The 16,130-nt window shown below is 43.2% G+C and overlaps 1 protein-coding gene across 1 annotated transcript in view; it reads right to left on the bottom strand.

Annotated features, from left to right (window-relative positions):
• Positions 1-140: 140 nt before the first annotated feature.
• The window catches only part of maneal (mannosidase endo-alpha like), a 63,391-nt gene continuing 47,401 nt past the window's right edge, over positions 141-16,130 (bottom strand). Inside the window, exons 3-4 of the mRNA XM_073034397.1 lie at positions 6,833-6,909; positions 141-3,058 (exon numbers count right to left, since the gene is read on the bottom strand). Coding sequence (XP_072890498.1) covers positions 2,422-3,058; positions 6,833-6,909 — 714 coding nt within the window. The 3' untranslated portion in view covers positions 141-2,421. The remainder of the gene's footprint in view (positions 3,059-6,832; positions 6,910-16,130) is intronic.

The raw sequence follows: 16,130 nt of genomic DNA, 5'->3' as shown, positions 1-16,130 counted from the left end.
ATTCAGGAACAGCTTCTTCTCCTCTGCCATTTGATTTCTAAATGGACATTGAACCCATGAACACTTCCTCACTACTTTTTGTTTTGCACTACTTACTTTAACAGACAATATTTAATAGACATACAAATACTTAATATTACTCAGTTTTTTTCCTCTATTTATTCATCATTTATTTTCATCGTACTGTTAATAAAGTTAACAAGTTTCACAAACCTGATTTCGGATTCAGATCTTTCAAATGTAATCCATGCTTAAAGACTTTTGCAGTTTCCAGCCTGGTACAGTGAACACGTGGAACGGCAGGGCCTGGGTCTGAGAGCAAGGAACAACCCTTGGACGATTTAAGCGCTGGGCCAAATTGGAAAGATCAGGGTGTTGGGGCTGGAAGCAAGGGCTGGTTCAGCTTGCCGTTCCATGAGGTTTACTCATTTCTGTGCTGAACTGAGACTGTGGCCTGCAACTAGTGAGGTCCTGAATCAGCTGCAGTGATGCCTGGCCTTGTGTCTGTTGGCTCACTTTTGTGAACTTCAGTTCTGAATGCTACTTGCTTACCTTTATTGCTTGCACGATTTGTTTTTTCTTTCTGCACACTGGGTGTTCGATAGTCTATTTTTTAAAAAGGGGCTCTATTGTGTTTCTTTGTTTTGCAGCTGCCAGTAAGGAGACGAATCTCAAGGTTGTATAAAGTATACATACTTTGATAATAAATGTACTTTGCACTTTGGTGTCCTCTAAGAGGCATTGCTATTGCTAAGCAACTATTGTTGCCACATTTACCAACTTCATTGAAAATGAGACGCATACTCACACAATATTGTTTACATTTGCACTGTCCTGTAAACAAGGATGTAAACTACACACATTGATTAAAAATCACAGTCCTCCTATTTACTGACAAATGCATTGTAAAGTTACATGTTACAAGCACACGGTACGCATCATGAGATCATCCTCCCCTTCAGTGGTGTTGATTATTCATTTATTATTCAATACTCAGATGCAATTGTCCATATCTGAATCCTCAATGAACCACCTACTAGTGGCCAACAGCTACAATAGTTCTGAGATCATAAACAGCAAGATTGTGGCTGTGATTATTTACTTGCGGCTAAATATTTTGCTTGTAAATATTATCTCACTCATCTCTATCAAGTTTTAAGTAATTTCAACAGCGCTCAATGCTAACCTTTAGGTTAGGACCTTCCAAACACTGAGCACCTGAGGTTGGCTCAAGAACAGTCTTAACTGCGTGAGCTACAACTTGTTTTGTATTTACTACTTCCTTGTCTCTTAACCAGTATTTAAGCTTTTCATTGTTTCAGGATGCTTTTCTTTGAAAAGTTAGTTCAAAATTTTCAGGAACAGCCAGTTTTTTAAAAAAACTTTTTATTTCTTGCCCTTTCCATTCTTCCTATCGTACAGAGTGAGTGGTGAATCATGAGATTACTTCTTATAGATTACACTATATGTAAGTGCAATTCAAACAGAAAGCACAGCGATATAAAGTTAGTCCCTTAATTCCACTCCGCAGAGGCTGCCTCCTCTAGCATGTTATGTGTGTTGCTCAGTCTAAAATTGACAGCTCTTGCCACCTGGCACTTCTGGATTTCACTTTCGAACTGGCTACAAAAATTAGTTAGGTATGTGTTGGATGCAGCTTTGCTTAATTGCTGCAAAATGAAGTGTGTTAGCACTGAGTGAAGAACTGCTCTTCAAAATGAAGGTTGGCATTCAAACATCTCATTCTTCGTTCCAACTGTTGTATTCTTTGGTCAGTGCAGTTTGCATTAATTCTAAGCAATGACATAAAGTCCTTGTCCTATAGCATTTTGTTTGCCTACTTGGCTGGAATTTCAAACAAACCTTGGACTTTTATACTCATTAAAACCTCAGATTGATACTGATTATAGAAATGTAGGGTAACCATTTACCATAGGACATGTACTGCCTCAGCATCTACTTGTGTTCTACAACACTGTACAGCACCACTAATGGGGGAGTGCCCCTCATTTCACCTGACAACCTAAAACAGAATTTATTCATTTCTATTAATTTACAATAGAAAATATTTGCAGCAGTTGTGTGGACACCTGGGAGAAAAGATATTGCATTTTTTTTTGCAGGAGAGGGGAAGATGGAATGGTCAGAGAAGATTGAACTTGACCAGATGAGTGGGCTCCAGGATATTCAGAAATAGTATTCACTCAATCCAGAATCTTTGTCTGGACATGAATAATATGCTGCTAAATGGTCTCCATGGACGTGCTTGTTTGTCTCTGTCAACACAAACTTGCAGCACTAAAACACAGATATCGGGTACATGGGGCTGCTAAAGGCATATTCTGTAAACTTCATTAATTGCAAAAAGCTTGTAGTAAATTTATTTTTAAAAAAACAAGCCAAAGTGCAGTTGCAAGTGCTTTACATCAGCCACTGTTCTTTCTCTTTGCAGAAGTGTTCGGCCCACTTTTGGGTCAGCTCCAAATACAGGTTCGGCTCATGGGGCTGGTAGTCCAAGTAGGTATACTGTGAAGTCTTCTTTGGCACTGCCTTCTCTATCTGTGTGCCCTCATGCCACTCATTGAAGGAAGTGATGGAGATGATCTCTGGCCTCACTGTAAGAGCAGCTTGAAGGGCGGTTTCATAGTATTTTCCACTTACCCGGTTCCTTGTGTTGTGATTATTCCACGGGCGTACCCGAGTGTCTATGTATCCAGGCCCCACACTTGGAATGAACATCAGGTTGTTGCTGTCACAGAAATTCTTGATGGTCTTCCAGTTTTGATGGGATGATCCAAATGAGAATCCATTGGACGCAAAGTAAGTGTATAATCCATCAAATCCTGCTTCTAGGATGTCCTGTTTGTGCTTTTCATCCACTAACAGCCCAATGAAGATGCCATCGTACTGTGTATTGCGAATACTTGAAGATCCTGCTGGGGTGAGGAGATTGGCCCAGGCAGCTGGGAGTGTCAGATAGGAGTCGTAGACGTAAAACATTGGTAGTAGTCTGCCAGTGCCAGTCTTGTACTTGTAAAAGGCTGAATGGGACCCATATCTACAAAAGTAATTTGTTACAAGAGAAAACATTTTAAGCAAGGTCATAACAGAGTTAAAAATGCTGCTCAAATCAAACTCTTTGTGAACCCAGCTGGTATAGGTTATAGCATGGCCCAATTGGGGCCCTGTTTGTCCGAGTCAGTGAACAGGCTTACATTAGGAATTGCTAGAATGGGTGTTGAAAGCAGTTAAAGGGTTTGGCCTGGTGGTGGCAAATATCCATCTTATGTATTACAATCTATCCATGGCCCATTTTTTTTCATATTCCAAGCTGCCGTGGAAGTTTAAACAATGGATCAGAATGTCTAACCCACTGGCTAGTAATCAAAAGAGTTGGAGTTGCTTGCCACATGCCAGTGACCAGTTGGCAAGCCTGGGACCTTCCAACCAGTTGCTTACTGCATTTCTGGCAGTGGAATTTTCTTGTCTTTGTATCAGTAGTTGACCTCTGCCCACAACGATCTGGACCTCACAAAGGTATCTTGTTATGCTTCCAAATGATGAGTACTGGAAGACTTCAGACTCAGTGAGGCTGCTGGAAATAACAGAATCTCTGGCTGATTATTGAACTGAGAGGGATTGGGGTGAATGGAGGACTCATACGCCTTAGTCAGGTATGAACATCGTGGCTTATGAGTTTGTTTTCATGTGGACAAAGTTACACAAACTCAAAATGTTTTATTAGAAAATTCTGTTTATGACGCACATGTATAACGTACCTAAATTATACAAAAGAGTAAGATTAAGCATTTTGAGCTGCATTTGAATATTGCACACAAAATGCTGGATGAACTCGGTATGTTAGGCAGCATCAATGGAAATGAATTAACAGTTGATGTTTCAAGGCCAATACCCTTCATCAGGACTGGAAAGGAAAGGGAAGATGCCAGAATAAAAAGTTGGGGGGAGGGGTGAATTAAGTAGCTGGGAAGTGATAGTGGAAAAGGCAAAGGGCTAGAGAAGGAGGAATCTGACAGGACAGGAGGGTGAACCATGGAAGAAAGGGAAGGGGGTGATATGCAGGTGAGGAGAAGAGATAAGAGGCTAGAGTGGGGAATAGAAGAAGAGGGGAGGGGGGAGGGAAAAAATATACCAGGAGTCTGTTGCGGTAGTCTATTGTATCCGATGCTCCCAATGAAGCCTCCTCTACATTGGTGAGACCTTACGTAAATTGGGGGACTCCTTTGTCAAGCACCTCCTCTCCATCCACCAAAAGCAGAGTTTCCCAGTGGCCAACCACTTTAGTTTCCATTCTGACGTGTTGGTACATGGCCTCCTCTTTCGCCATGGTGAGGCCACTCTCAGGGTGGAGGAACAACACCTCATATTCTGTTCTCCAACCTAATGGTGCTAACGTTGATGTCTCCTTCTGTTTTTTTTTCCTCTCCCCTTTCCCTCTTCTTCTAATCTGCACTCTGGCTTCTCACCTCTTCTCCTCACTAGCCTATCACCTCCTCCTGGTGGTTCTCCTTTTTCCCTTTCTCCTTTGGTCCACTCTCATCCTCCATCAGATTCCTTCTTCTCCAAACTTTTACCATTCCCACCTGCCTTGGCTTCACTTATCACCTTCTAGGCATTCCTCCTTCCCCTTCCCCCACCTTTTTATTCTGGTGTCTGACCCCTTCCTTTCCAGTCCCGAAGAAGGGTCTCGGCCCAAAATGTTCATTCATTTCTATCGATGCAGCCCGACTTGCTGAGTTCCTCCAGCATTTTGTGTTTGTTCATGCCATCAGGTTGGTGGCTACCTAGACAGACTATGAGGTGTTTGTTCCTCCACCTCAGGAAAGTCCCCATCACAGCAGGGGAGGAGACTGTGGACTGACAAGTCGGAATAGGAATGGGGATAGCAATTAAAATGGTTGGCCATGGGGAAATTTTTGCTTTTTGCGGCTAGAGTGGAGGTGTTCAACCAAGGGATGCATTGGAAGTACCGGATACAGTAGACGACTCCAACAGATTCACAGGTGAAGTGTTGCCTCAACTGGACAGACTGTTTGAGACCCTGAATGAAGGTGACGGGGGAAGTGAATGGGCAGGTGTAGCATTTTATTGCTTACAGTGATACATTTCAGGAGGGGGATTAGTGGGGATGGATGAACGTACATACCAGGAAGGAGATTAGTGCGTTTGAACATTTTAAACAACAGAGGTATAAAATTAAACACTGAAAATGCACCTTCTAAAGATTCTAAGAGTTTAAAAAATTCTTAAGTGAATTTTACATTTCAGGGCTCGTGTTAATCGGACACTCAGACGGCAACTACTGCATCTGGGGCAATAAACAATCTTCTGGGAGGTCTGTCTTGATGCAGGACTTTGACCCAAAATTACTTCACACTCTCCCCGCCCCCCCACCCTTACATGCTGCTCCACTGAGTTCCTCCAGCAGATGGTTTGTTGCTCTCGTGTTAACTGTTATCTTGCTCTTCTTTGAAGAACTGTAGTGGGCAAATATTTTGGTATTCACTAATTAGTAGAAGACAGAAATCAGCTCCCATGCTGAGCAGTAAACATCATAAAAACATAGAAAACATACCGCACAATACAGGCCCTTTGGCCCACAAAGCTGTGCTGAACAGGTCCCTACCTTTGAACTACCTAGGCTTTACCCGTAGCCCTCTATTTTCCAAGCTCCATGTAGCCATCCAGGAATCTCTTAAAAGGCCCTATCGTTTCCATCTCCACCACCACTGCCAGCAGCCCATTCCACACATTCTCCACTCTCTGCGTAAAAAAACTTAGCTTGACATCTTCTCTGTACAGTAGGCCACCCCAACAGCACCTTAAAACTATGCCCTCTCATGCTAACCAATTCAGCCCTGGGGAAAAGCCTCTGACTATCCACACGGTCAATGACTCTCATCATCTTGTCACCTCTCATCCTCCGTCGCTCCAAGGAGAAAAGGCGGAGTTCACTCAACCTATTCTCATAAGGCATGCTCCCCAATCCAGGAAACATCCTTGTAAATCTCCTCTGCACCCTTTCTATGGTTTCCATGTCTTTCCTATAGTGAGGTGCCAGAACTGAGCACAGTACTCCCAAGTGGGGTCTGACCAGGGTCCTATATAGCTGCAATATTATCTCTCGGCTCTTAAACTCAATCCCACGATTGATGAAGACCAATGCACCATATGCCTTCTTAACCACAGAGTCAACCTGTGTAACAGCTTTGAGTGTCCTATGGACTCGGACCCCAAGATCCCTCTGATCCTCCACACCGCCAAGAGTCTTATCATTAATACTATATTCTGCCATCATATTTGACCTACCAAAATGAACCACCTCACACTTATCTGGGTTGAACTCCATCTGCATCCAATAATGTTGAAATATAGTTTCAGCAATTTGCCCTGCACTCTGTAATCCATCCAATATATTTTGCATGAGATTTTTAAAAATTTTACATACCTGTATGTAATTTCTGTTGTAAGCCCTACGTTGTTTCTGAACATATGCAGCAGTTCCCTTTTAAAGACACAATTCCACTAGCTTAGGTGTTAGGGGTACCAGAAATAGACAAAAAATCCAACCTGTTCTGAAAAACGTGTCCATTCCAATTTGAGCTGGCAGACCACATAGATTGTTATCGCTTTCGCTTACCACATATCACGGATATTTCGCATTTGGGAAATTTTGAGTTTTAGGTAAAGTTTAAGTTTTAATTTAAATGAGCTCCTCATCACCTTGCACAACCATTGCAACTCCTGAGCTTGTGCTTACGGTGCCTGTGGTGCATGGAATCACTGGGATTTATTCAATACACGCACTTACTTGTCCACAATGTACTTGATGTTCTCATACAATGATCGCTCGTTGCGTCCTATGTACGGCAAGATATGAAATGCCACCTGAGAAAAATAATACATGGAATTAAAGTGATGAAAAGATGAAAGACTATCACATAATTTTTAAAATTAATATTTTTATGCATTTCTACAAACCAACTACAAACAAAAAACCCAACAACAAAGTAAAGATTAATACAGTGCAAAATAAGCATATCAATTATATAATTCATAACAATAAGGAAATGGCACCCAGAATAAAATCATATAACGTTAGTATCCTCCCCTCCCTCCCACTATGAAACTCCAGGCCAATCATTACAATATGTAAAAAAAAATTAATTGGAGCCTTTGACCCCACAGAGCTGTAAATATAAAAAAAGAATAATAATGCCTACTACCAAAACTATAATGTAATTTCCATCAAAACGAAACCATAAAGAGAAAAAAGCTGAAAGTAAGGGATTAAAAAGAATAAACATAATCTAAAGGGGAGTTATGCAAAGATTCAAGAAAAGGTCCCCACACCTTTTGAAACTTTATGTCCGAATTGAGAAGTGAATAATGAATTTTTTCAAGGTCTAAACAGGACATAATATCATTAAGCCATTGAGCATGAGTGGGTGGGGCAACATCTCTCCACCTAAGGAGAACTAAGCATGTAGCCAAAGGAGAACTAAGCATCTAGCCAAAGGAGAGGCAAAAGACAACGTTCGATGTTTAGTCTCAAATGCACGTCTGCCTCACCCAAGGTACCAAAAAGGGCAATCAGAGGGTTAGGTTCTAAGTGGCAATTAAGAATATGGGATACAGATAAAAAAATTACATAAATTCAGTTTCAGATTGATTTATTTATTACATGTACATTGACACAGTGAAATCTGTCTTAACAACCAACACAAGAATGTGCTGGGGGCTGCCCACAAGTGCCACCATAGCATGTATACAATATCACCATAGATGTACAGGAAATAATCCATTGGACACGTGACTGCCATTTATATTTGTACCTCAGTGGAACTTGGACGTAGATGTTGTGAGCTCAATCTCCATTTCTTATCTATTTTTGAATTATGTTGTAAATAATTTAATGTGGATTTACCTTTCGCCTGGAATTGCTTACTGCAGAGCTAAATCTAAGATGGTTGTCAGCTGGACAGACCACTAAGATTTTGTTGAAACTCCAGCTTTCTGCATCAGAGTTGACTGTGCTCTTGACCGCGTCTTATCAGTTTCCTGCATGTCATCATCTTCCTTCCGAGACTACACAAGATCTCTCCTTTGACACCTCCAGTACAACTGTGTTTGGGGAGTTAGACTATGTAAATGCAGAGAGCCACCTTTACATGTGGGAAATTGGGGAAGGGCACCAACAGAACACTAAAAATCAGGCAGCAGAATTTTGGATAAGTGGTGGTCGGCATCCGTCTGGCTCGAAGGACAATGGGTGATCATCATCACAAGCCTGGGCGGAAAACATGAAGATCCTGAGATGCCCAGTCATCAAGAACCCCCCCACTTGACCTCACCAGTGTAGTCCAAGGAAAAGTTTATGAAGCAATATGTCTGGTACCAGCTTGGCTGCAGGAGCTGCCGGAATGATGTTCAATCATGTCCAGCCGCCTTAGGGGCTCCACTCCGGATTTGCTGACTGCGTTTACTCCCGTAGCCTTCATCTCTCCCAAGGCTGCACACCAGGCAGTAGGGCCATTTACCCATAGCTGGGTAATATCTTCAAATAATACATTGCCCTCTGCCAATGAAATCAGAGAATGTGAGATGAAGATGGCAAGTTGAGGGATGGCAACCAGTAAAAGGGAGAAATTAGCGGGCACAAAGAAATGGAGCTCCCACCTTTACTGGGTGAATCGGAGGAGGCCTCTAATAAATATTGTTTCAAAAATGCTCTACTTTAATAATATATTTGTCTAGTGCAGCAGACTGGTCCTTTACCCTGTTATAATGTTAACCTTTGGGAGCAGGAGTGGACCATTTAGCTTACCAACCCCAGCCTGTTCAGTAACGTTGTGGCTTTTGCCTGGCCGAACACCATTTCACGTAAGCACATTAACAAAAATGCTTCATCTCATATTTGAAATATAAGAAACATTTGGGTCGGGCTGGGTCATGATGCTGGCAACACTAGATGTATCCTTCACTCGTACCCTTTAGCTTGAATTGCTACTGAATCTCAGAAAAACGTCCAGCTTCAGGTTGTGTGTGTCTGCACCAAGGCAGAAGCTACACACACAAAATGCTGGAAGAACTCAGCAGATTAGGCAGCATCTATGGAGATGAATAAATGGTTGATGATTTGGGCCAATACCCTTCTTCAGGACTGGAAAGGAAGGTGGAGGAGAAACACCTTATATCCACCTGGGTACCCACCAACCAGTCGGCATGAATATCGATTTCTTCGTCTGGAAAACAAATTCTGTTCCCCTTCTTTCATTCTGACCCTTTACTTCTTCTCACCTGCCTATTTCTTCCCCCGGGTTCTCTCCTCCTTCCCTTTCTCCCATCGTCCACTCTTCTCTCTTATCAGATTCCTCCTTCTCCTGCCCCTGACCTTTCTCACCCACCCGGCTTCACATATCACCTTCCAGCTAGCCTCTTTCCCCTCCCTCCACCTTTTTATTCTGGTTTCTTCCCGCTTCCTTTTCAGTCCTGAAGAAGGGCTTCAGACTGAAACATTGACTATCTATTCATTTCCATAGATGTTGCTTGACCGACTGAGTTCCTCCAGAGCTTTCTGTGTGTTGTTTTGGATTTCCAGCATCTGCAGACTTTCCTGTGTTCACGATGCACCAAGTATCTTATCTATCCCAGAAACTGATGACATAGTGATGGATAATATTCACTGGAATTGAACCTAACAAAGAATCAGCTTTATTACCACTGGCATGTGTCATATAATATGTTGTTTTGTGGCAGAAGTACAGTACGATACATAAAAAATTACCATGAGTTACAATAAGAAATCTATAATAAAAAGTATTGCAAAAAGAGTGCAAAAAGTGAAGAAGTGTTCATGATCCATTCAGAATTAAAAGCTGATCCTGAGACATAGCGTGTGTGTCTTCAGGCTCCAGTACCGCCTCCCTGATGGTAGCAATGAGAAGAGGGCATGTCCTGGATGGTGAGGGAGGGCCCTCAAGGATGGATGCCGTCTTCTTGCAGTGTTGTCTATTGAAAATGCCCTCAGAGGGTTGTGCCTCATGATTTAGCTGGCTGAGTTAACAGCCCGATGCAGAAGATGTACTGACCAATGAAAATGGCGCACAATAACTGATAAACCTGTTTATCAAGCCCACCACATGTTATTGCTTCCTCGCATTAAGACTGGTCAGTTCCTGTCACAATCAGGCCCAGCTCCCCCTTCTACTCCAAACATTCCTGTGGTTGGGTAAAGGAAAAGAATTCTGCAAACCAATAATGAAAAGAGTAAAATCCCTCACCGTCCCAAATGCATTACCGGAGATTATGGATCAAGTGAAGAGTTAAAATGGGCATTGGGAATTAGAGGTAATTTTGACCATTTTATTCCATCATCCAAGTAACTATTGCCAGTAAATACATCTGTCTCCATTCTGGTAGTTGCCCCTGTAGTATCTGACATGACACAATCACCTTGGAGTTTTACCCTAGACCAGAGTAAAAAGAAGTTCAAAGTTCAATTATTATCAAAGTATGTATACTACATACAACCTGAGATTCATCTCCTTACAGGCAGCCACAAAACAACGAAACCCAATAGAACACGTTAAAAAAAGGCTGTCAAACACTCAATGTGTAAAGACAAATCGTGCAAACAATGAAAGTAAGCAAATAACATTCAGAACTGAAGATCACGAAACTGAGTGCACAGCCACGAAGCCAGACATCACTGCAGCTGATCCAGGAGCCCATCAGCTGCAGGCCACAGCCTCAGTTTAGTGCAGGGATGAGTAAACCCTACGCAGCAGGGAGCTGAACACTGACCCTTTCTTCTGGCTCAAACACCCTGATATATTCAATCAGGCCCGGCATGTAAACCGTCCAAATCTTAGATCGTTCCACGGTCTCGGTCCTGGGCCTTGCTGCTTCGATATGCTCTTGGGCTCAGGCTCCACTGCTTTCATTCGGCCTGTACCTGACCTTTGCAATCTGACCTGGCACTTAAATTGGCCAAACAACGGATCGTTCCTCGCTCCCGGGCCTGAGCCCTGTGGCCAGACTCCGCCTTGCCTTGGCTCTCTTTGCTGCAGTACTGCTGCTTCGAATTGCCCCCAGATCTGCTCCAGAAATGGCCAAATATTGGCTAATACCCGGCCTTGGGCCCGGGCCCTGCCATCTTGATTTGGCCCGTACCTGCCGCGCCGCAACCAGCCTGCGCCCTTGAGACTTCAGTTCACACCCCACAAATGTCCGGTCTTACAGCCAGTTCAACAGCTCAGCTCCAAAAGGGAAGTTACCGACTACTGGTTGCAGTGATCGTTTACCACAAAAAGTGAGAGTAATAGTTAGTAGTTGTGTTTGCTGCCAGAAAGTTGTCGCTGTGCTTTACCAGCACCATCTTAAACTGTAACTTCAGGGTCTACAAACAGACAAAATGACCATGAGTAAATGAGTAAAAGGAAAATCCCCAGAACCGACTCTCTCATCTACAAATCTGTCTACATCATGAGTCAACTAACCAGTTTCCCTCCACACCACTCACTTCCGTCTGATGGAACTTGTGCTCACACTAAATAATTTCTCCTTTGGGTCCTCCCACTTCCTTCAAACAAAAGGTGCAGCTATGGGTACTCGCATGGGTCCCAGCTATGCCTGCCTGTTTGTCAGCTCCACGGAACGGTCTACGTTCCAAGCCTACACTGGTGACCGCTCCGCACTTTTCCTACACTATATCGATGACTGCATTGGTGCTGCTTTCTGCACCCATGCTGGAGTCACTGACTTCATTCACTTTGCCTCCAACTTACACCTTGCCCTCAAATTTACCTGGTCCATTTCTGACACCCCCCCCCCCCCCTTTCTTGACATCACTGTCTCTATCTCTGGGGACAGCTTATCCACTGAAGTCTATTATAAACTCTCAGACTCTCACAGATACCTGGAGTATACCTCGTCCCACCCTGTTACTTGTAAAATCACCATTCCCCTTCTCTCAATTCCTCTGTATCTGCCATGTTGGCTCTCAGGATGAGGCTTTTCATTGTAGAAAGAAAGAGATGTTCTCCTTCTTCAAAGAAAGGGGCTTTCCTTCCTCCACCATCAACGCTACCCTCAACCGCATCTCTTCCATTTCACGCCAGTCTGCTCCTACCCCATCTTCCCACCATCCTACCAAGGATAGGGTTCCTCTTGTCCTTACCTATCACCCCACCAGTCTCCGTGTCCAGCGCATAATTATCTGAGGCTTCCACCATCTCCAACAAGATCCCACCTATAAGCACATTTCCCACCCCCCCCCCCCACTTTCTGCTTTCCACAGGGAACGCTCCCTAGTCCATTCGTCCCTCCCCACTGATCTCCCTCCTGGCACTTATCCTTGCAAGTGGAGCAAGTGCTTCACCTGCCCCTGCACCTCCTCCCTCACTACCATTCAAGGCCCTAAACAGTCCTTCCAGGTGAGGCGACACTTCACTTGTGAGTCTGTTGTGGGTGATATACTATATCTGGTGACCCTCGTGTGGCCTCCTGTAAATTGAGAGGCTTGCTTCGTCGAGCACCTATGCTCCGTCTGCCAGAAAAAGCGGCATCTCCCAGTGGCTACCCACTTCCCATTCCCATACGTCCATCCATGGCTTCCTCCACTGTCATGATGAGATCACACTTAGGTTGGAGGAACAACACCTTATATTCTGCCTGGGTAGCCTCCAACCTGATGGCATGAACATCAATTTCTTGAACTTCTGGTAATGCCCCTTAACACCCCACCCCCCCGTTCATCATTCCTCATCCCCTTTTCCCTTTCTCACCCTATCTCCTTGCCTGCCAAATGCTTCCCTCTGGTGCTCCTCCCTGTTTTCTTCCTCCCATGGCCTTGTCTCTTTCACCAAACAACTTCCCAGCTCTTTACTTCATCCCTCCCCCTTCAAGTTTCACCTATCACCTTGTGTTTCTCTCTCCCCTCGCCTCACCTTTTAAATCTACCACTCAGTTTATTTTCTCCAGTCCTGCTGAAGAGTCTCTGCCTGAAGCGTTAACTGTAACTCTTTTCCATAGATGCTGCCTGGCCTGCTGAACTCCTCCAGCATTTTGTGTGTATTGCTCAAACTGCCCATAATTCAGGATAATGCTAATCTGCTCCATCCACTCTGAAGCTTTGACTTTAAAATATAAAGACTAATTTTGAAAGTTTATTAAAGTCTGCCCTAATCACATGAGCACAGTTAAGTTACTGGATTGGTTGGACAAGCTCAATATTTTGGTGACATGTGTTACAAATCTACCCTGGCAACAAGGGAATTTAAATTCAAGTAATTAATTAAATCTAGAATTAAAGTCAGTTATAAAGCTTTCTAAATTGTTCATTTAAAATGGTGGCAAAGAGGGATTTCTTCTTTAAGATGGCTGTGATTGTTTGGAATTCTGCAGCCCGGAGGATCTGTGGCAAATTGTTATCCACATTCTGGGTAGAGGTGAAAATATTTGGACCAGGTAAGAAAGTGTCATTATGATTTGGTCAGCTATGATGTTATCGTGTAGCAGAGGTGGTTCAGGGGCTCATGAGGTCTTTCCCCTAGTTTTTATTCTGTACATTATGTTACTTTTATGAGAATAAGAATGTGTTCTGTTCTGGTCATATCATTATGGGAAAGTTGTGGAAGCTTTAGAGAGTGTGCACAGGAGATTTACCAGGATCTCTCTGAATTAGAGAACATGTCTTATGAGGATAGACTGAATGAGCTAATGTTTTTCTCTTTGCAACAAGGGAGGATGATAAAGATGTGCAAGATGATAAGAGGCATAGATCGAGTGGATAGAGATTCTTTTCCCAGGGGTCATAATTATAAGGAGATTGGAGGAAAGATTAGGGGGAATATCAGAGGTACGTGTTTTTTCCAGAGTGGTGAGTGCTTTGAACATCCAGCCACAGGTGGTGCTAGAGGCATTAGGGGCATTTAAGAAACTCTTGGATAGGCACCTGGATGATAGAAAGATGGAGGGTTATGTAGGAGGGAAGGCTTAGATTAATCTTAGATTAAGTTGAAAGGTTAGCACCACATCATGGGCCGAAGGGCCTGCACTGCACTTTAATGTTCCACGTTTTAAAAATGGAAATGCTTTAGAAATTTATCAAAAAATATTTTTTTTTCTGAAGAGGGCCACCGAGAATACTCTGCAGCACACAGCAGCACTTTACAAGTCTGAACAAACAGACTTGCAGTTCTCCAAGATAATATGAAAGTGTAACAGATGTAATTGGACTAGAGAAATCAGTAACCCGCAAAGGTTATTCAGAAATCCTTTCTCAGTCAACTTTGGTCCTCTATCTCTAACTACCTAGACAGTTCCTCTGGCTACTAATTTGATTTTTGGGTCTATCTACATGACTGATAGAACCATTCTGGTTGATTATTCTGGTGATTTGGCAACTTAAGAACAAACATGTTATAATCTGGAGTGCTCACATGCTCTTCACTACTTTGTGGTGCAAGGCACAATCTGATTATGCTGTGCTTCATTAATAGCTGTGGAAACTATAAAACGATTGGATTGTCCTAAAGTCTGAACTGGCTCACTAGTATCCTTCAAAGATAACAACCTGCAACCTTTACCCAGTCTGGCCTGCCTGTAACTTCAGGCCCACCAGTGTGATTGACCCATAACCAGTTCAAGCCCCCCGATTGAGTACCTGGTAAGGCTCTGAAGACTTGTGCCAACCAACTGGTGGGGGTTTTCAAGGATATTTTCAATCTCCCACTGCTACAGTTGGAAGTTCCTACCTGCTTCAAAAGGGCAACAATAACTGTGCCCATGAGCTGCCTTAATGACCATCATCCAGTTGCACTCACATCCACTGTGATTAAATGCTTTGCGAGGTGGGTCATGGCTAGAATCAACTCCTGCCTCAGCAAACACCTGGATGCACTGCGATTTGCCTATCGCCACAAAAGGCCTACGACAGACGGAATCTCAATGGCTCTCCACGCGGTCTTGGATCACCTGGACAATACTAATACCTATATCAGGATGCTGTTTATTGACTATAGTTTAGCATTTAAGACATTCATTTTTACAGTCCAGATTGAAAAGCTACAGAACCTGGGTCTCTGTACCTCCCTCTGCAACTGGATCCTTGACCCAGAAGACCAGGTTCTGTGTGGATTGGTAATAACATCTTCTCGCTGAGAAGTAACACTGGCACACCTCAGGGACGTGAGCTTAGCCCACTGCTCTACTCTCTTCACCCATGACTGTGTAGCTTGACACAGCTCAAATGCCATCTATAAATTTGCTGATGATACAACTATTGTTGGCAGAATCTCAGATGGTGGTGAGAGGGCATACAGGAGCAAGATATACCAGTTGAGCAGTGTCACAGCAAAAATCTCATACTGATAGTAGATTTAAGAAAAGGTAGGACGAGGGAACACAAACCAATCCTTAAAGAGGGATCAGAGGTGGAGAGAGTCAGGAATTTCAAGTTCCTGGGTGTTAATCAATGCAGCTATAAAGAAGGCAAGGCAACAGCTATATTTCATTAAGAGATTTGCTATGTCACCTAAAATACTCAAAAATTTCTACAAATGTATCACGGAGAGCATTTTGACTGGCTGCATCATTGTCTGGTTATGGCGGGGGGGGGGGGGGGAACTACTGCACAGGATTGAAATAGGCTGAAGAGTTGTAAAATCAGTCAGCCCCATCATGGGTACCAGCCTCCATAGTATCCAAGATTATCTTCAAGGTGCAATGCCTCAAAAAAGTGGAGTCCATCATTAAGGACCGCCACCACCCAGGACACACCCTCTTCTACACACACACACACACACTGTAATTCAGTTTTTTCTCTATTTATCATGTATTGCATGTCCTGCTGCTGCAAAATTAACAAACTTCACGACGTATGCCGCTGATATTAAACCCGATTCTCATTTATGGATGGGCAATAAGTGCCAGCATTTCCAGTGACATCCATGTCATGTGAATAGGCAAAACACATGCTGTTTTATGGTGTACTGGAAGTGCCGTTTTTTCTGTATCTCACAAGATCTATACTGATGATCTATAATCATAATTTACAAATCTATTGTTAAAAATGGATAGCAGGCTTAATAGATTTAAATGCATTA

The sequence above is a fragment of the Hemitrygon akajei genome, chromosome 32, assembly GCF_048418815.1.
Source record: "Hemitrygon akajei chromosome 32, sHemAka1.3, whole genome shotgun sequence".
Classification (NCBI taxonomy): Eukaryota; Metazoa; Chordata; class Chondrichthyes; order Myliobatiformes; family Dasyatidae; genus Hemitrygon; species Hemitrygon akajei.
This window is presented reverse-complemented; position numbering and strand designations above follow the sequence as displayed.